Source organism: Typha latifolia, chromosome 13, assembly GCF_019914945.1.
Source record: "Typha latifolia isolate L0001 chromosome 13, TyphaL0001v2, whole genome shotgun sequence".
NCBI classification, from domain to species: Eukaryota; Viridiplantae; Streptophyta; class Magnoliopsida; order Poales; family Typhaceae; genus Typha; species Typha latifolia.
In genome coordinates this window covers 3,927,060-3,947,077 of record NC_133098.1, presented here as the reverse complement: position 1 = coordinate 3,947,077, position 20,018 = coordinate 3,927,060, and the positions used below count along the sequence as shown (strand labels likewise).

The 20,018-nt window shown below is 35.6% G+C and overlaps 4 protein-coding genes across 7 annotated transcripts in view; 1 reads left to right on the top strand and 3 right to left on the bottom strand.

Annotated features, from left to right (window-relative positions):
• Window positions 1–831: 831 nt before the first annotated feature.
• Window positions 832–6,581, bottom strand: LOC140800341 (uncharacterized). Its single transcript, XM_073155080.1, has 6 exons — window positions 6,187–6,581; window positions 5,638–5,895; window positions 5,016–5,189; window positions 4,825–4,931; window positions 3,584–3,921; window positions 832–1,606 (listed from the first exon to the last, which is right to left on the bottom strand). Exons 1-6 carry the CDS (start codon window positions 6,313–6,315, stop codon window positions 1,017–1,019), a joined length of 1,596 nt encoding a protein of 531 aa, XP_073011181.1. The 5' UTR covers window positions 6,316–6,581; the 3' UTR covers window positions 832–1,016.
• Window positions 6,582–7,268: 687 nt separating this feature from the next.
• On the bottom strand, window positions 7,269–11,898 carry LOC140799533 (probable folate-biopterin transporter 2). 3 transcript variants are annotated; one of them, XM_073153886.1, is made up of 6 exons: window positions 11,810–11,898; window positions 10,932–11,711; window positions 8,781–9,040; window positions 8,509–8,604; window positions 8,257–8,427; window positions 7,269–8,169 (listed from the first exon to the last, which is right to left on the bottom strand). In XM_073153886.1, exons 2-6 carry the CDS (start codon window positions 11,335–11,337, stop codon window positions 7,468–7,470), a joined length of 1,635 nt encoding a protein of 544 aa, XP_073009987.1. In that variant the 5' UTR covers window positions 11,338–11,711; window positions 11,810–11,898; the 3' UTR covers window positions 7,269–7,467. The 3 variants fall into 3 exon arrangements, with proteins under 3 accessions (XP_073009987.1, XP_073009985.1, XP_073009988.1); XM_073153884.1 differs by having other exon boundaries at window positions 11,806–11,868; XM_073153887.1 differs by lacking the exons at window positions 10,932–11,711; window positions 11,810–11,898 and adding an exon at window positions 9,378–10,895.
• Window positions 11,899–14,979: 3,081 nt separating this feature from the next.
• Window positions 14,980–18,146, top strand: LOC140800082 (uncharacterized). Its single transcript, XM_073154732.1, has 5 exons — window positions 14,980–15,269; window positions 15,341–15,436; window positions 15,518–15,643; window positions 17,601–17,640; window positions 17,720–18,146. Exons 1-5 carry the CDS (start codon window positions 15,129–15,131, stop codon window positions 17,785–17,787), a joined length of 471 nt encoding a protein of 156 aa, XP_073010833.1. The 5' UTR covers window positions 14,980–15,128; the 3' UTR covers window positions 17,788–18,146.
• A 662-nt stretch (window positions 18,147–18,808) lies between these two features.
• The window catches only part of LOC140799968 (nudix hydrolase 3), a 34,926-nt gene continuing 33,716 nt past the window's right edge, over window positions 18,809–20,018 (bottom strand). For both annotated transcript variants that reach the window (XR_012111131.1, XM_073154564.1), the window contains exon 21: window positions 18,809–19,007. Coding sequence is in view for 1 of the 2 variants with exons in the window: in XM_073154564.1 (XP_073010665.1) it covers window positions 18,933–19,007 (75 nt within the window). In the remaining variant the exon portion in view is untranslated. The remainder of the gene's footprint in view (window positions 19,008–20,018) is intronic.

The following is a 20,018-nucleotide window of genomic DNA, read 5'->3' as shown; positions in this document are numbered from 1 at the left end:
TAACCCAACTTCACACCAAACATAACATTGCTACGAAAGGGTTCATGGGATCGACCTTCTGGAAACTAGAAAGGTTTGACCGCATCTTCTTTGAACATAAGTTCATGAACTCCTCATACAATCGCCTGTCTAAGACTGGACATCAACTAGCTGAATTCATGGGATAGATTAACAGGGTTGGAGAATCAACATGGTTCCGCCACCCATTCGTAGAAGCCTGGACGTCACGGTTTTTTCGTTGAGTTAATGCACATATGAAGTGAGTATCTTACTTCCCTTGTAAGAGCTGCCTCTCTTTTGAAGCTTTTCCCCTATCTGTCAACTGTAATTTCTTCTGATCGCTCCTATGATCTTATCTTTTGTCACTCTCTTTTTGTACATCCTAATATCCTAAATATAATTTGGTATAATCCATATCTCTCAACAGGAAAAAAAAAAAAGATATATAAGCAAATATAAAGTTCAGAAGTGTATATAAGCAAATAAGAGATTTTCTAGGGATATATATACAAAATAAAAAATATATAAAAACAATCTCCTTTTTTAATTTTAAAACTTGTTTATTTCCTGAATATGCCACGCATTACAGAGCGTGGAATTCCATTTTAAGACGAGAGTTAAATATTAATAGAAGGAAAAACTACTGGGTTGTTTTCAGAGAAGGATTTGAATAAAGAAAATTGTAAGCTCTGGATATATCTGCCTACGTGGAACAATACGAGGTGCCTGTGGCAGATGGCCCTTAAAAATAATTTCAATATTCCTGATTCTGTAACTATGCCTTAAGAGTAATTATTCCACCATAACTTCAACTAGAGGACAATGAGTCGCTGGTGTGCAAGATGATTCCATAGAAAACTAAAGAGCTAATGAACAGTTTTCAAATCCAGAAAAAAAGAACCCCTACAACTATCAATTTACACAAACAAAAGGAACTACAAATGCCATCCATAAATTTAATAAAAAAGACCGTTTATTCTTCAAATGGTTGTCACTACCCGAGGATGATATACAAGTTATCTAGCCTCATCTTCGGAATCCTCAGATATGTTGAACAGGAACTGCGGTAATGAGGCTATGCGAGGAAGGTGCATTAGTAACTCGCCAAATGATTCTTTTCTAGAGATCGGCGGTGGTTGTGCATCATCAGAAGATTCATTCCCTGCTCCCGAATTAAGTTCATTATCCGAGCCCTCAGAGTCGTCATCTGCAGGAACACCATCCCTGATTCTTGTTTGGGGATCCTGAACTGCTGCAGCAGTATCCTTCTGAATCAGACAACAAAGGGAATTGACTCTCGCCATGAGGGATTTCTCATCGGAAGCAGATGAGTTTTGTGTATCACTAAGAAGGTGCTGAGTTATATTTTCCAATATTTCTTTGGTTGGTAAGGCATTGCTGGGCAAAGAGGGATTTCCTGAAGTGATCTGCTCAGAAATACAATGTCCTATGTGGCTTACCAAATCATCCATAGACAAGGATCCTCGAAGTCCAAGTCCAGTCACCTTCAGTTGATCCCACCAGTTAGGATTCTTTAGATCTTGTCCTCCACTGCAAGAACTTTCTTCCACTGCCCGAGTATCCGCTATTGAGAAAAAACCGGGTCCTGTAGAAATAAAGTGGTGTTATAATTATGGATCTAAAATCATCAGGCAATTAAGAAAGAACTTCAATCAAAACAAATCAGTTCTTGTGAGATCTGCTTAAATATGTAGCAATCAATTAGCAAATTATATAAGCTGGAGTGGCAGTTTCAAATCTCAGAGAACTACCAATCATAGAACTTAAAGTTAGGGTAGCAGTAAAGCTTACTATAACGACAGCGTTATGTTCCCAACAACTGGAAGTATAAACAAGATATATGTCATGTTCAACGCAAGTATATGAACAAGCAATATATCAGGATAAGAATTGAACTCTAATAATACAATTAGAAGTTTAGAACAGCCATTGATTTTTGCAAGTTGGTTATGGGCAAATATATTGCTTTTTGTCATAAATGGCAGCAAGAGAAAAAAAAAAACCCTAAAGACTGTCCAGTCTACAAGATTGAAAATGAGAAGGGTCACTGATGAATTGCCGTCAAGCTGCAAGACCTAAATATTCCAAAAAAGCCCTAACGGGGAATTATGATCAAAAACATGTAATGCTACATCTTCTTGCTAGAAGTACAAGTCTATTACAAATAAGATCAATGTATTAAACCCTTTATTTAGTTCATGTCATCCAGTTTGGTTACGGGATTGGATTCAGGAATGAAGATCATATCCTCATTGAGGATTGCTTTCTAGGAGGATAGGTTAGATTTCTTCTGTTGTATGATTCCTTTCCAGCTAGGGTAAGATGTTTGGTTTCTTAACAGAAATAAGCCTGTAAACAATCTGCCGACAGCAAAACCACCTCCAAGTATAGCATACAACAATTGGAGTTAGATGTTTCTGCCTCACAATAATTTATTTTTTTGTTGATTTCTATTTAGTACTTCCCAAAGTCATTTGCATATCATAATGTACTCTAATTCTGGCTTTACTTATGTGTCCACCTATTTATTGATATAATTATCTATCTGAATATTTAATTTTTGGTATAATCAACTAATATTATCTTTTATTTCTCCATCTCCTATAAAATTTAGAATTTCATGATCATCTAATAATTTTCAATTACGCATCATCTTTCAATTGTAATTATAATATATGTTGATATAAATATATAATTGAACTAGTTATGATCTAACTTTCTACAAACCTTCATTCTATATATAATTGGGAAGACCCATACCTTATTACAGTTGAACTTTGCTAGGTATAACACAGAATTAGTGATTTGAAATATTTAGTATCGCTTCAAACATTATACATTTTCAAGTAATACTTATTTTTGAAAGAAAAAGCACATCTTGCAATAAAAAGAGGTCATAACTCATAATCATATAACACATAAACATCAATAAGAATTTGGGTATTTTGACAATGTAATTGTGCCAGCAATTTCCTAAAATGTAACCATGTTTGGTATCGCAATGGGGATAAATGCTCTTATCCAACTCTAATTCCCTGAACCAAACTGGACTAGGAGACAACTTCGTTCAGAAAAAGAAAATGGTTAGTTTTTATAGTCCAAGAAAATCCCATTTTCCTAAGGCATAGGTGAACTAGCTCAAATTTTTTTGCTGCTTAATGTTGGGAATGGGTAAGTGCAATCATAAAAATGTTTCACTTTTTAGGGATACATGTGCTAGCAAATGACTTCCACACTTTTGGTGTAAGACATTGTGTAATAGCTATTTAAGATAAAGGCCATCAACTTTTTATTCAACTTTTTAGAAGACAGAATCTAGCAGAACAGTCTATCTTTCCTTGCACATTATTGAACCAAACAGGTTCAGAACATGGCAGCCTCTATAGGTTGCATTTGATTGCACAATCACTCCTAGGAAACTTCCAACATCAATTCAAGCAGAAAAGGTAAAGTAGGAGAAAAAATGATGCATTGATATGAATATGCATGCAATACAACTATATAAGTAACTTTTTGCTGAAAGAAATGTCACTTCCATAAGTAACAAGTTAACTAATACTACCTGATCTGGATGAAGTAACCACTTGAGAGCCAAGTTGCGGTTCCTTTCCAACAGAATCGCTAATTTCACTCTTAGCACATAACGACGAAGTACCACATGGTGAACCATGCTCAGTGAATCCTGAGAACGTGGATTCATAACCATCCATTGAGTTATTATAAACATGGCATTTCTTTTGCTCAGTTGGATCCTCAAATACGGAGCAACGGGTTTCAAAGCATGGAGATTCCAATATGATATCTGGTTGTTGACTCAAGAAATGAAGGCGTGCATCACATTGGACAAGCTTTTCAAAGTTCTTGCCTAACAAGCCCGATGGACATTGCAAAAAATGCCTCCTGCATGCCAGGATTTGAAGTCCTTTATTACTAGCAATTTACGGATTTTCCAATATAAATTTGAACTAAAACAACAGAAAACAGAAGATGAGCATTCCTGATACATGATTTCTCTATCTTGAGCCAGAAATGGTATAAGAATCTTTGATGTTTCAACTATACAGGCCCAAAAGAAGAAAACCTCGAGTTCAAAATCCTTCATGCATGTATTAAGATTAGAACAGGGATATTAAGTCAAAATATATTAATCAAACAAAAGAGTACGATGACCAAACAAATTGTAATGCATAAAGGATTACTTGAAAAAAAAAAAGAATTGTCAAATGATCAGATAATTAACTAGTTTGTGCTGTTACAAACATAAATAGGAGCAAGAAAAGAGGATGTCAAGGTAAAAAAGAAAATCTTCCACCAATAAATAATATATCTTTTCTTAGCTGTAGTGATCTTATTCTATAAAGTCAACGAAAACAAAATTGCAGTTACTCTATGGTTGTGTTTCATAATGAAATAACACTACAATATTTATCACAGGAAACTATAGAACATATCCTACAGAAATTGTAATTAACTTTCTCAAACTTAATACTGAAAATTCACATGAGATATTTTTAAGTTTTCCATGAATAGCAGATAACTGTTTAATGCCATATTATCTGACTAAGATCATAAATAACTAATTTCCACATCCACTGGATGATAGAGAAGCAGCAAATATACTGGAAGCAACTACCATTGAACACGAAACCAAGGAGGCAGATTAAAAAGAGAATTATATGCCCTCTCACTGCATCCACTAAAAGTTGTTCACTTTTTGATATCATCTTACTACTTTCGAATTTAAATGCACATGAAATTGAGGGATTTTATAAAGCTGAATGATATGACAAAATCTGGTGTTACCTTTGTATGCTTGCTTGACCCCCAGTAAAATCTGAAGTTGCCTGCCACAGTGTATGCTTCCTAGGCTGAGGATCAGTCTCTCTGAAGAAAAGAGGTGGCCTTGACAACTGATCAAAACAAACACAAAGCTTATCAGAAAGTAATATAAGCAGAGATATTTCCATATAATGTATTGACTCTTACAGTATTACCACTACATCTAACGTTCCTGGTCCATCTTCAGGGCAAGTTGCCTTCAAGGCAGTAATATCTGGCCACTGAATTTCTATCTTGCTCTTAAGACCACCTTCAAGTACTTCCCAAACAAGCTTGTGTTTTGCAAAGTAGCATTTTGCAACCAAATCACCTTCATATCTTGATATACACTGCTCATATCAATAGGGTTCAGTCAATAGAACACTAAATGCCCTCCGTGAACAATAATGTGAAACAAAACAAGTTAAGAAAATATTCCTGCTTGTCCATCACACTAAATGCCATGGAGTTAGCAATCTGCCGTCAATGGCAATCCATGGCAGTGGACAAATACTAGACTAACCAACCAACTGCAGTCTTGATTATGACACTATGATAAGTAGCACTTTTAGGTCATGATTTCTCATCAAGCACTCACAGCATCACTATTGTCAAAATACTACATTATAAATTTATTAAATAACAATTCTCAGACGATGCATTTTTCTGCTATGACGAAAATGGATTTTTGTCAGATAAATTAACCTTTTAAGTTCATTTAAAAGGCAATACACACTTCTATCACAAAAGATAAATTATTAGTGCAACATATTTCACAGAATAACATGTATTCCTCACCTCCCAAGTCCCAATTCTTAATATAGTTGCAGGAAAGTTTGAAGCTTTCAACCTCTCAGCAGCGCCAGAAACAGAAACAGCTGCAGATTTAAGTTCTTTCTTCTTTTCAAGATCAGAATCCTCCGTGCTTGGGGCGTGCATAGTAGCAGTTGAATTCACTTGAGAAAGCCTCATCTGTATTAAATCCAACAGCGACGGGCTCTTTCTGAGCCGTAAACCCAACGGACTAGGTTCATCAAGTACATTAGAGGACATATCCTGCAAAATACCATATCGATACTCAAAACAGAATTCTATACTGCACTACAATCATAGTGCCGAACTGAGTGTAACAAAAAAATTTTTTTGACTCAATTATACTTCACTCTTCAAAAACTAATCTTTTAAGTCAGGAATTTTTCGCTTATGGCAGATGAATCGTTGTTCTAAGCCCACAAGTCCAAATGAAATGTCAAAATGAGAAAAGAAAATGGATAGATAAACGATCGCATTCAAAACTAAAATTTAGATGACATGTATAGATAAACATAAGGAAAGAAAGGGATCTACTTGCGGCGGAGGAGAAGCAAGCTTGGGTCGCTTGTTGAGAGGGCCATGTTCCTCGTCCAAAGGGTCCTCGACCTCCAATTTCACCCCCACATCTGGCCGGACTTTGCTCGAAATCGGCAGTTGCACCATTGAGATCCCTAAAGAACACCAATCAAAAGCCAAATCCAATGAGAGCAAAACCCTAGAAGAGACGATCACCGCTTCTTTCTCTGCCCCCACCTACAGGAGAAGAACCGAGGAAAAGCTAACCCTAACCCTATAATGAATCAGGCTTTTTGGATAATTACGAGAACCGGATTCGATCTCGGGGGAGGGAATCCGAGGGGAGGGGTCTTTGGGGAAGGAGGTGATGAATAAAATAGCAAATGTGCGGATTAAATTGTAAATATGTTCTTATAAATCGAGAGTCTTTACTGAATTTAGCAAGTTGCGGAGCTGGCCGTACGCGCTGCCACGTGGAATTTTTTTCCTTTGACTACGTCTTTTTGTGTTACGGAACAAGTCACTACTATCGAGGTTACGGATAACCTGATAGTTCCCAAATTGCAAGTATTTATGCAACTACTACACATAGAAATTTTATGCGGGAATGAGTAGTGACTACCTATTTGGTGTTGTGGCTGAAAGGAGGAGATCAACATACTTTCTTTTCTTTTCTTTTTCCTTCTACTAGACAGCCAATGGAAGGAAAAGGAAAAGGAAGAACTGCATAATGTCTTTGATGGTTGATGGACAGTTGTGTGTTATGATTTGGAGAAAATAAAATAGCATGTTACAAGTATTTATAAAATGTTTTTTTTGGTTCAATTGATAGGTGGAGGCTGGAAATGAATGCTGATATTTGAAAATAATATAGCCTTATTTGCTTTGAGTTTAGGAACCTCAACCTCTATTATTAACCAAGTTAGGTGGATTGATTGACGACCTGAATTTAATTAGACTAAATTCAAACATATTTAGAAGCCGCTTGGTCAAGTTTTACCACTTGTAATTACTAATAATGAGAAATAACTCAGTATGTAAGAAAGAAATGTAGAATATTCACTTACTCGTGCAACATGATATCAGAGTGAACTAAGGAATATCGTAACGGGAGCTTTTCCTCATTCTCTTTGCACTCCAACTACCATATGAATACAATTAAAAGCTTTCTCTTCCTTTACATCATATAAGTGCGAGTGATCTCAATTGAAGTAAACAAAAAATCTGAATGAATCGGAACTACAAGCTCATGTAAGGTTTTAACAATGTATAATCAAAAGCAGTCTTTCTGCGGCATCATCAACTCTTGCCAACAAGTGACACCAGCTCGATATCATCTACTTCTGCTTCAAGATCTTTAGTATTGTCATTTTCTATGGGCATGCTAGCAAAACTAGTACTGGAATAATAACTTCTGTCAATGAGAGAGGTTAATTCAATATCATCTTCTGCTCCAAGAGCTTCCGTACTGTTATTTTCTGCAAGCATGCCAACAGGAAGAATAGTAGAACTCTGGTCACTTTTTGGAACCAGAAACAGCAGTGCTAGCGGCAACAATCTCATTATGTTTCGGAATAGAATAGCAGCCCAGAGATTATTGAATTCTGTTCTGGTGACTTTGAGCATATGAAGCAGCAGGCCACCACCCCAGGATGATGTAAGCAAGCCAACATTATCGATAGACATGAGTAAAGCAAAAAAAGTGCCTTCTATGCCAGAGGGGCAAAGCTTGGCGCTAAGCACTAGAAGTGGCATCCATTTGATACGACCAACCATTTGAGAAACTCCTTCGTCAATTACAGCAAAGAAATAGTCAGGCATCCCCAGTTTCAAGTTCAGGCGGAGTACCAATATTAGATCAAGCATTCCAGACACACTTGAAAGCAACTGACTCCAGAAAAGCAAGTCACGAAAAGGATGCTCCTTCAGAATGTTTTGATAGAGTAAAACCCCAAGTAGGGAACCCACTGAACCAATAGAAAAGATAAATCCTATAGATCCCTGCACCAAAGGCAAATTCATAGGTTTGCAGATAGAATCGTTGATTTTAGAGTATCGACATTCCAACAGCCAAAAGTTAAAAGGTACCTCAGAGAAAGATGGGCCTGCAGTTTTATCAGTGTACCAATAGAACATTCCTTCTTGAATGTTCAGACTCAAAGCAAGAGACATGTACATATAAACACAAGGCCTCCAGACTTCAGGGCACCTTAAAGTTGCCCACATAGTATGGCTGGCTTGCAGAAAGTTCTGGTATACCTGCAGTCAGCAAAGATTCTTAGAAAGCATTAGTGCCAATATTCCACTCTTAGATTCAAATGCTAGCAAAGCTCATCTGACCTGCTTGTAAGCAAAATTTGGCACGTGAATCTCCTTTAGCAAGATTCCAACTGAAAACACCAGCACAGATGGGATACTTAACAAGCCAAGAACCCCCTTAAAACAAGAAAATAAATAGATGTGAAGAGGAAACACAGAACTCAATGGGGGGCAGAATTTGAATTTGACCAAAGCATAGAAAATATATGTCTAATGACCTCTCTTCTTATATTTCTTATTACAGAAAATATTGATGCAAATTACAAGCTTGTGTCACAAATACAGCTCCTTACCTGGGAGCCAATTGCATGAACAAGAAGACCACTAATAGAAAATCCAACAAGGCCTCCAATAGACGAACTAAATCCGCATAAACTTTGCATGTCAGAAGCAAGGGAATGATGGGCAATGCTATTTTCTGCAACACAGGCATCTATAGTTACATCTGCTATTGCAACACCTGCACTTCCTGCAGTCATTGCCAGCAGTGCGAATACAACGTGCAGCTTATCGTGAAGAGAGAGCGTGAGCATAGATATTGCTCCCAAAAGACCTGTATTTTGGTGCAGAGATGGAAACAGTTTAACTTCTATTATCTTCTCAAGAACAGGAGCTGGGCCAGTTCAAGTGAAAACAGAAAGTAGTGCAAGAGAAAACATGAGATATCAAATTTAGACTGATGATGGCAAACTATTAAATTCATAACAAGATCTTTTTTGAAAAAAAAAAAAACTGACAATATGCCTATAGGAATAGCATCTGCAGAAAGAGCAAAATTGTAAGTTCACTTCCTTGCCATGATATAGAGCTTTGAGAAGAATATTACCACCCCCAGCTCATGGAGCACATACAAAATTCATAAGGGCGCTAATGGTGCATGTGGTTCCTACCTATGTGAGGCCTGCAGAGAGAGAAGAAGTATGCAATCTCAGCCTCATGTCTGAAGAGACTGTCTTCAAGACTTGAATCCGTACCCTCTTGGATGCAAGTTGATACCATCACACCAAATGACGCCTTCATATAAGAATATAAATAAAAATGAAAAAAAGAATGAAAAATTCCTCAAATTTTGAAAAGTTACATTCTAAGTGTCACATGGCCTCCAATTATGGTCAGAAATACTGACAGCCCTTCTTGCATGATAATAAGAATTGCATTAGTTTGTGCAAGAAGCTTCTAATGTTTCTTCTTTTGAGAATGCTAGCTATTTGCTGCATGGTGCTTCCTTTTAATAGGAATGATCTTAGACTAATGCATTTAATTCTGCAACTGTGCTTCCCTGCTAGTTGCATGTGCTAATATTTCTTCATTTTCAATTCAAAACTAGAAATGCAAATGCTATTCATTTTTTTATAAAACTTTATTATGAGAAATTTAAGTCTCCTAGTGCATGAAAGTTTGTTTCCTAATTCTGTTGACACTTGATTTTTACAGTCCATAGTTCTATAAAAGACATTTTCTGAAAATCTGTGCTCTAGCTGGCATCTTTTTATTGGCCCAAAGCCTCAAATTGATACCAATAGGAATCATACAAGAGCAGAATGGTAGCAATACCCATCAATGCCCGTGAAGTACCATATAATCTATTTATTCAGTATGCAAGTGCCCAGAGTCTATTATTCTATTTCCATTACTAGAATAACAAAATCATGATGCCACATGTAAATCCGGAGAAGGGCAACTGCTTCTGATTATTGCCTTCAACGAAACTTTTCAAAATAGTCAACTATCTGTCCACTCCGATACTGCAAATACAGGATCATCTAGTGCACTTTGTTCCAACATTAGTAGGGCAAGAGAAATAATATTATTGGACAGTCCAGCCTCACATAGTTTTCAACAAAGAGAGAAATTATGGTTGAAATATCTGAACGAGGATCATTTTATCGATACATATGGCCACCCATTTCACTGTGGTCATTCTGTATATACTCATCGCTGTGAGGAGAACGTTTTGTTTTTTTGTCACAAGGGGACAAAAAAGAAAATTTTGCAATTGGCAGGATATGGAAGAGATCAATAATATAATATACAATTCTGAGGAGATAAAAGAAGAAAGATGACATAAATGATTGCAAGTGCATAGCAATCATTAGAAACCACTTTCTAAGAAATGTGCACTCATCAAACACGTAAAAGTCAGATGCTAGTAAGATCAACTAACAGAGTATTATGATTAAGATCCATATTGGATCAATCTGAAGGATCAAAGAGAGAATATACATCTTGTTAAGAGCAAACCATAAAATCTTGATATGGGTGCAATATCATTGCTTCTTACAGTGAGAATTCTGACTACAAAAACTAAGGATATAGTGCGATAAAAGGAATGCACATAAATAGTCCAACAGACAGCCAGCAAAACTCACAAAAATGAAATATTCCATTTGACAATATAAGAATATAATTAGCATAAGTGAAAAAAATAAATGTATGTGCCTTGCCTGCTAAAATGAAGTATGGCCGCCTGCGATACCCTGCCATTGGAAGAACATCAGTGAGGAGACCCCAGAGAGGTTTGATAATCCATGGAATAGAAGTGATTCCCTGATAAACCTGAGCTGCCGAAGGCTGCACCTTCTGAACATCCTTCCAGTAATAATCCGAAGCGACTCGATTGATACCACCACCCAAACCCTGGCTAATCCCATAAACTGTGACAACACCAAATACAAAACTCCAATGTAGCTCCCCTGCAAGCATCCTAAACCAACGCAAAGGGAACAAACTAGACTTCCCATTCTCCACATTGAGAGCTTCAATAGCCCTTGGAGCCTCTTCGGTGAGCTTAACAGTCTCTTCCAAGCTCTCTTTATCCACAGAAATATTAGAAACTAATTGAGGTCCCATTTGAGACTACTTTCCAGATCTCCACAGATAACTTAAAATCTATGTATGAAAAAAGAGATCTGTCATTGTTGTTCTTGAAACTAACATACACTTAACTGCCAAAATTTGCCAAACATGTCAATACATAACTTGTTCTTCCCGAAAAGCTCAAGATCTCCCCCCTGGAAGTTGGATTTCCAACAAAACAAAGGAACCGTTAGATCCGAGGGCAACGGCAACACCGACAGAAAGGAAAAAGACCGGATTTTTCCCAAATGGGTCCTTTTAGTTTGATAAATAATCGTCAAAAGTCGTCTCGATTTGCATCAACACAGGAGTCTGCGATGAGTTTTCCAACACCCACCTACCCCGAAGAACACGAGCCGACTGACAACCTAAAAAATAATGAACAAATAAGCACCATCAACGGTCAATAGAGCCGCCGGAGACAAGAGCATGGGGTGATAGAAAGCAGAGGAATCCAAGTACTTGCGTCGGTCTATCGCCAAATTAGGAGGCAGAAGAGGCGAAGGGGTCTAAATTCCGGTCGAGGAGGAGAGAGAGAGAGAGAGAGCCGTTTAGTTTAATCTTTGACATGAGAAAAAAGAGGCTTAAGTATTAATTAGATTTTTTAAAACACGTGGCGTGAACACATTGGACTATTAGGTGGGGTTAACGACCTTATAATTCTCATTTTTATATTAAGTTCCGTTAAGTTGCGTAAGCTAACATAAAAGAAATATGGATTATTTTCCGGTATTTTTTGTGATTATTGTCCATTTAATTCTAAGTAGGTTTGTATTTTAATCGCAAAATTACGTGAAATTTATGTGATTTTGATTTATGGGTCGTGCCTGCTAAAAATATTTTAGGATGAAGTTGCATAGAATAACTTATATCGGTATTAGTATAAAAAATTAGAATAGTTATTCTAGAATTAATCTTATTCCACAAATAAGCTTATATATATATAAAGCAAGTTGACAGTTAAGTTTGTCTATTAATTGCTTTTATTTTCAATGGTTTTACGAGATAACAAGCAAGCAAACCCTAGAATTGTATTAAATTTGGAAGGAGATTTTGATTGATATTAGAGTTTAGCAGGTCTCATACTTTGATCAAAACCTCACATTGAGAGCCTCTTTAAATGCATTCTAATGTAGCATGGCATTTATTGCTCAATGAAGTGAATGTGTAATTAAAAATGTCAGTTTCTGACCAAATTAGCACACCAAAGTAGACTTAAAAATTTAAATACAAGACTGTGTGTACTTAGAAATGTTAACCCATTTTAAGGACTTTCAAATATAAGTCGTTAATTGGATTAATAACTTACGTAGAAATTTTTATATAACTTGTTAACCTAAAAAAATTCTGTAAAACTTCGTAAATATTTTAGATGATTGGAAAAGAGACATTGGCTGAGTTATCGGTTTTCAAATACACATAGCTTTATATTTAAGTTTCGAAATAAATTAGATATGTAAAAAATATTAGGAGCGGACTTAAAATAGTCAAAAACTATCAAAATGTAGCCAAACTTTTGCTTTTGAGCTGGATTAACACTGTAAATTCCATTCAAGCCAATGCTTGCCTATTAAACCTCAACTTTTACTACCTTAGCTGCTTGGCTCATTAGGCAAGCTTATCTTAGGATAACTTCCAAATTACTCAAGAGTTGTTTGCTTGTTGTATATCCCTCACAAGCTGCTTATTTAATTGTATACCCCTCCAAATTTTGAATTTGCCTAAATAATCAAGCTTGAACTAATTATTATGACCATAATTTTCTTCCTTTTGTCATTAACAAAACTCAGTAAAAATATTAATGGATTAAATAATGGATACAAAATGCAGTTAAGTTTATATATGAGTTAGATAATTATCTGAATCCTAAATATATTTTTGTCTTCATAAATATCTTTACAAGTGCTTTAATTAGAGTTTAAAGTAGAGGACACTAACTAGTGTACAAGTGTTTGCTGCCTAGCATGAGAGCATGAGACCAAAGGACCTACTTGGCGAGGCAACTTCAGAGAATTTTAAATACATACCTCATCCAATAGGTCCTTTTCAATAAAGGAGATGTAAGGATAATTTCATACCATATTAAATAGATGGGTTAAATATATTTTACCTCATTGTAATTTTGTATAAAATAATTTTTTATCTGTGAACAAGTGATTGACCAAACTACACATGTTCTAATTTTTTTTTTTACCAAAATAGATTGCCACCCAAATTAATTACCAAAATAATATATTTCACCGTAGCCTTAACTAAAACGCCAACCTTATAAGCATTTTATTTATAGAAATCCGTTAGCTAGTATTTTAGCTCCTTAGGTTAAACCTTTATTTTTATATAAAAATGTTTATCTTAGCAGCATTTCTACTATAGTAGTAAAATGCTTATGAGTTCAGCATTTTTTTATGACTACGATGAATTCATAGATCTATTTTGATAATAAGTTTGGAGGATAATCTATTTAGTAAATAAAGTTTAGATCGGGACTAGTTTGGTCAAAAACTCTCCATGAACTTTATTTTGTATTATACGTGCTTTCTTAGTTCATCTATAATATATAATGTCCATATATTTTTTTACTTTTAAAAATTATTATTAATTTGAACAAAAATTATTGTACCCCTTATAACTTTATATATATATATATATATAATCCATCCTGAACTTATCTAAATACATTTGTTGAACAAATTATAGTTTAGTCAAAAGTTCAATAAGCATAGTGATATAAAACATGATGATAAAACGGGTTCAACCCTAAATATAAGAGAGTGAGAATTATATTATGCATTTTAGTAGTTAGATATAGACCTGATCAAATGGCTTAGCTCGCCCGTACTCGGCCCATTTTGGACCGAGCTAAGCCTAGTCCGGACTGGTTTAAGTCCTGACCCGGCCCGAGCTCGAACTACCTATGGGCAGTACGGGCTAGCCCTTTCCTTGCCTAACCTGGTCCGTTCGCCCTGCCCATTTGACCCATAACTAGGTCTGCCCATTCTGCTACAATAGCCTGCCTGTTTCACTATAATAGCTCGCTCGTTTTGCTACAGTGAAAACCAACGAAATTTTTTGGTAATGTACCATTTTACATTATTTTTAAGTACACCTTTAAAATTTTTAAATAGATTATTATTATTTTTTAAATGGAGGAACATAAATATTTTTTAAAAAAATAAGTTAATGATAATTTTTTTTCTTAAAATAGCTAAAAAGTGGGTTGGGTCGAATGATTTGTGGGCTAGCCATAGCCTAATCCATAATGCATGCATATTTTTATAATTTTTTTAATCCCACATTAAATATTAGTAATCTATATATTAATATATAATAGTTTAATCCATAATGCATGCATATTCCTATAATTTTTTTTAATTCTACATTAAATATTTAGTAATCTATATATCAATATATAAGTATGCTTCCATAAAAGATAACTAAAATATTTTTATATAAGCCCATTAAACTCGACACAATAAGATATAATATTTTTAATTATTACTTATTATGTTAGAGCCATTATACTTAATCCAAATCTAATATCTAATAGGCCCATTGGCTAAGTAATTGGTGGGTCTAGCCGTGAACAACTATTGAAGCCGGATTAGCTCTAAAAACCCCACCCGAACCTAGCCCGGCAGACGCGATGATCACATTCTACGTGCCATCCATACCCGATTCAAAATTGCAACATCTACCTCCAAAACCCAATTTGAAACATTTGGGAAAGCGGGAAATTGGAAAAATAAAGCACCCAAATCAAGGGGAGAGAGAGAAGAGAGAGAGAGATGGCCGACCGGCGGCAGCAACAGCACCACCACCACCCGGGCATTGACGACGTCATGACGGTGCTAACGAAAGCGAGCCGCGACCTCGCCGTCGTCCAACGCCACCTCGACCAAGAATTCCACCGCTCGTATCCCGATCACGTATCTTCTATTCCCGATCCTCTCTGATAAGCCCACTTGTCCACATCTCATCTACTTATATCCATCCCCAGGTCAATCCGTGCAAGCTCGTCTCCCGGATCAAGAAGATCCAGGAAGAGGTCGTCTCGCTCAAGGATCTGTGCCGCGAACTCCTCGCCGAGAAGCAGGTATTCTAGTAATTATTGTACGATTTCTTTTTTTTTTTCTCGATTAATTGGACTAAAAAACTGATTTTTTTGACTTGTTAGGATCTGATCGACAAGGCAAGGGCGAGTTTGGTTGGGCAGAGGAGTTCGCTGCAGCGATTGCTCGCATCTTCCGGTTTGCCGCTTATGAGCGAATCCGATGAGATGGCGTACACAAACTTGAATCAGGTTATACTCCCTTTTTGTTTTGTTTCTTATTTTGTAAGCTCTCTAAATTTCCTTAACGTGAGGTATATTATTTGGTAGGGAATTTTAGTTATATAAGATTCTTTTAGAAAAAATTAAGCATATTATATTGCCAGGAAGTTGTTATGGATTGATCTATCCTGTTAGATAGTAGAAGGTGCTTGAAATTAATTTATACATGTAATCCGTTGCAATTTCTCGTTGTATACGTACGGTGAAATCATGATAGTAAAATCTGATGTTCTGGCATAGTCTTTTCTATCCTACTACCATCTGAACTCCTAATTATTATTCCATCTTGTGCTAATGACTACAGAATGATGAACACTTTCAATTCGAAGTAAGGACTCCAGTCTTCTGCATGGACTTATAGAAAATTTTAATAACTTAATACTATGGTGGATGTCCAAAACTTAGTAATAGTAAAGTTTGAGTGAGAAAATTCATAATCATGTTAAATTTGAATATCTTAATTCATTCCTTCTTGAAAAGAGAAGTTCTGAAGTCGTGTTCTAGCATAAGGTGTTTTTGGTCCGTACAACCATATCTGATTATCGAAACACGAATTTCCTTAATTTATACAAATTTATGCATTATGTTAAAAGGGGGTCTAATGGTGGCAATTTACATTTATGATTTCCTCCATCTAGAATTGAACAAGGATGATATAATTTCAACATATTTCTCTTTTGGTGTCATGCTATGCTTGGTGACACTCTCCTTCCAATTTAATGCCATGACTTGAGATGTCTAAGAAATCTGCAAATCAAACTTAGTATTCTAATTGGTATTATCTATTAGTGATGGTGATTTTCTATGACTTCAATTATAGATACCTACAAGTAAAGATTTGTTTTCAGGAATTTAGGAATGCAAAAGGAGGAAGCTCCTCCCAATAGATAAAAGGAAAAAAAAAAGCTTCTATTCTAAGAATGGAAGTCTTTAACAGTTAGAGGGAGGTATTTCATGCTCGATAATTGTTGTTAATCATGTTTTGCGGCAATCTTCTTAGTTCTTAGAAGCAGCCAGGTGAAAGATGCTACCAATTAAATTGAAAATACGTTGAGTGGGTTTGAGTTTACCCCTTGAAACTATCCTTACTGCTTTCCCACTTATGGTTCTCACTTTGAGAAAGAGCATAGGTGGTACAACAATAGTGTCTATGAAAGGAATCTCCAAATTTGTTACCAGAAGTGCAGCTAGTGATTTACCTATCCAAAAATATACTACCTCATTGACCACTAAATTCTTTGTTGAATCAAAGATTGTTCATCTCTGATCATGCCTGTTGAAACACGGCCATCTCTTGTAGATCTTGAACTTCTAGAGAGGGAAATTGGAAGACAGTACTCTTCCTTTCTAGGACAACTTGCATTGAGAATCTTGCTATTTGGAAGGGAAGAACGATGTTTTCAAGAAAGTGATTGATATTAAAGATTCACTTCATTGCTGTTACAGAATTACTAGAAGGCCTTTCTTTTCCTCTGGTACTCTAGGTGCAGATCCTAGACTCTCTGGAGGGCAACAAAAATGCTACTCTGCATGAGCTTTTGATACAAATATGATTTGCAATAGCAATTTTGTAACAGTGGCTGCAGGACATGCAAATCTCCATGTCCTTTTTTTCCTCAAAATGCTGAATCAAATACTATTTGTTTCTAGGCAAGGATTTTTCCTAAATCATATAAGAAGTTAACCACTCATTATTTTCTTCTAAAAATGATAATTTTGTGAAAGCAGAGTCCATGTACAATTAATTAGCAGTTTCATAGGTTGCATGACAATCCTCATTTTCTTCTCTTCGGCTACAGAAGTTGTTGGCAAGATCTTTTTATTCTGTCATGTTCCACAACTTGATACAATTGTGACAATAAATCTCTTATTTATGTACTTCTGATTGATGAGATCTTAATATCCAGCGCCATTTGCATTCTGGCAGGTTCTTGATGAGTGGACTGTTCAATTGAGGGCAAAGACAGGTAAGAGCATGGCAGCTAAATTTTTTTTCCCTTCCAAAATTATTGTTCGAGAAGACTGAGAAGTTTAATCTTTCTCTAGGGGAGGAGAAAGACACGGGTGAGGATATAAATGAGATGCTATTCTCAGCAATAGTTCAGAACAACTGAATTACAGTAAAGCCTACAAGGAAATGGAGCCTATCTAGTAATTTCCTGTGTGGACCTGGCTGAACAAGGAAAACGGTGGACATTGCAACTGCTTTATTATTAATCATTCCTCCGCTTTAGCCATCTCTTATATTGGTCGATATCTGAATCTTGGGAAAGGTGCAATTTTTTTGTTTTATTGCATTGCTGACAGCAGTGAACAGGAGGAGATTATTCCAAACAAATCCTCTGTTTGAAGAAAATTCTTCAGGTATCAGTTTGTTTTGGTGCAGCCTGCATGCAATGTGATTTATTAAAACCTCAATGCCAGAACTCATGGCTAAACAAAATCACAGGGGCTGTTTGGTTGAGAACTTTTTTAGATGCTGGATTAATAGATGTAGCATCTAATTAAAAAATTATTACTTAGTTTGGTGCATTAAATTTGAAAACTAGTATTTTAAAAAACTAAATAGATTCAAATATAGTCTTTTGATATTTATTTAGATTAAATGGATGTCAACTTGACCTATCTTTCTCCTTTTATTTTGATCATAGTTGAATTCCAATCTATCTCCCGCCTCTCATTTTGATTCTAATCTAACTCTTAAATCATCTCCTTCCTCTCATTTTGATCCCAACTTAATCTCAATCTCAACCCATCTCTCTCTTCTTCTCTAATTTTCATCTTCAACTTTAACTCATCTTTCCTCTCATGTCTTATATTCTTCTCTAATTAAACATGCACTAATATGATGGATTAACTGCGTGTATATCTTATATCCTCTCAAACAGATAGGGTTGTCAAGATTATTACTCTTTTCTATTAAGAGAGAAAATGTGGATACGGCAACGAATTGCTATTTCTAACTGCTGATCCAAAAGAAGTGAACAATACATTATTCCTCCAGCATTGCCTTCCAACCTACTAAATAGATTTTTTTACTTCAGAGAACATGTTGATGCACTTTATTTCAAAATGTAATGTCCATTCAGATGTAATTTCCGAGACCAATTGGATCTAGTCAAGAAAAAAAAGAAGCATGAGAACACATAGTAGTATAGTTTAAGTATCTTGGAAAAAGTTCCAATAAGATTTCTTTAATTTTAATCTGAGTACACCAAATTATTATCCTGTTTCAATTAAAATGGATGCTCCCAATTCTTCAAGCTTCTCTCGTCAATGTCTTCTCCAATATTCTATCCGCCACTTCAAATATGGGAGCTATGTCAACAGGTACCTGAAAATAGATGAAACTTATAAGCCGCAAAGGATCATTCAAAGTGTTAGTGAAAATATAACACTTGAGACTCTTCTCTGATCACCGTGTCTAATTCTCTATGTACCTTGGCAAACTTGCTATAGACCTATGTATCCAAGAGGATGGAGTTCTCCCTACTAATTTTGACCACAGCTAATGGCTACTAATACGTGAGTGCTAAACTTCCTTTGGATTCTAAATGTCTTCAGCCTGACCCCAAATTAATTGTTGTTGTCATTGTTGTTCTTGGATTCTCAATGTCTCCATAATAATATTTGAACTTTATATAGTTTCACGATGCCATGAGCAAATAAGATACACTATGAAACTGATATTGCATATGATTCTAAAATGGAAATATTCTATTTGACTATAACTTGATTGGATCTAAAACTTGCTGAAACTTAAGAAAGTACTTCATATTAGAAGGTTGTAAGACAGCAGATTTAACAGTGTGTTGCCAATTTGTTTCTTGTTCCATATCTAAAAACCTTCTATTTTCATGTCTCACACTGTCCTGTTTGACCCTTTAAACCTCCTCATATACAGGTTTCATGACTTCATCCCTCTCAAGAGTCCTTTTCATTATTCTGTTCACACATTCCTAAAGTTCTTGTTTAATATGACTGAAAAATCCTATTTGAATGTTTACTATGCAGCTGATATATGCATAGTTAGTAATTCAACACAAATGATTTTAATCACCCTATTTGGTTCCTATTTTGATTACCTTTTCTATCCTATTTGGTTCCATGTACACATCTAAAAGCTTCCTTTGCATTAATCTCCTCTTATGACAGTTTCCTGTGCAGCTTATATATCAAGTTAGTAATTGAAAATGAATGATTTTAAATTTTAGTTACATCTCAAAAGGTATTTCTTCAACTCCATGAACTTTCATTAACTTGATTTTCTATTACTTAATGCATTTCTTACTTTCAACTGTCGAGTACTGCAAGTGATATGATTATAGGCAAAATAATTATGATT

Excerpts from the sequence above, each read along its gene's own strand:
- LOC140799533 (XM_073153886.1), bottom strand. The coding sequence starts at position 11,337 with ATGGGACCTCAATTAGTTTCTAATATTTCTGTGGATAAAGAGAGCTTG. Across the intron at positions 9,041-10,931 it reads GCCATACTTCATTTTAGCAG|GTCTTTTGGGAGCAATATCT; the intron begins GCAAGGCACATA and ends ACCAAAATACAG. Across the intron at positions 8,605-8,780 it reads TTCATGCAATTGGCTCCCAG|GGGGTTCTTGGCTTGTTAAG; the intron begins GTAAGGAGCTGT and ends TCTTGTTTTAAG.
- LOC140800341 (XM_073155080.1), bottom strand. The coding sequence starts at position 6,315 with ATGGTGCAACTGCCGATTTCGAGCAAAGTCCGGCCAGATGTGGGGGTG. Across the intron at positions 5,896-6,186 it reads TTGCTTCTCCTCCGCCGCAA|GATATGTCCTCTAATGTACT; the intron begins GTAGATCCCTTT and ends GGTATTTTGCAG. Across the intron at positions 5,190-5,637 it reads TAAGAATTGGGACTTGGGAG|TGTATATCAAGATATGAAGG; the intron begins GTGAGGAATACA and ends TGATATGAGCAG.
- LOC140800082 (XM_073154732.1), top strand. The coding sequence starts at position 15,129 with ATGGCCGACCGGCGGCAGCAACAGCACCACCACCACCCGGGCATTGAC. Across the intron at positions 15,437-15,517 it reads AACTCCTCGCCGAGAAGCAG|GATCTGATCGACAAGGCAAG; the intron begins GTATTCTAGTAA and ends TTGACTTGTTAG. Across the intron at positions 15,644-17,600 it reads CGTACACAAACTTGAATCAG|GTTCTTGATGAGTGGACTGT; the intron begins GTTATACTCCCT and ends GCATTCTGGCAG.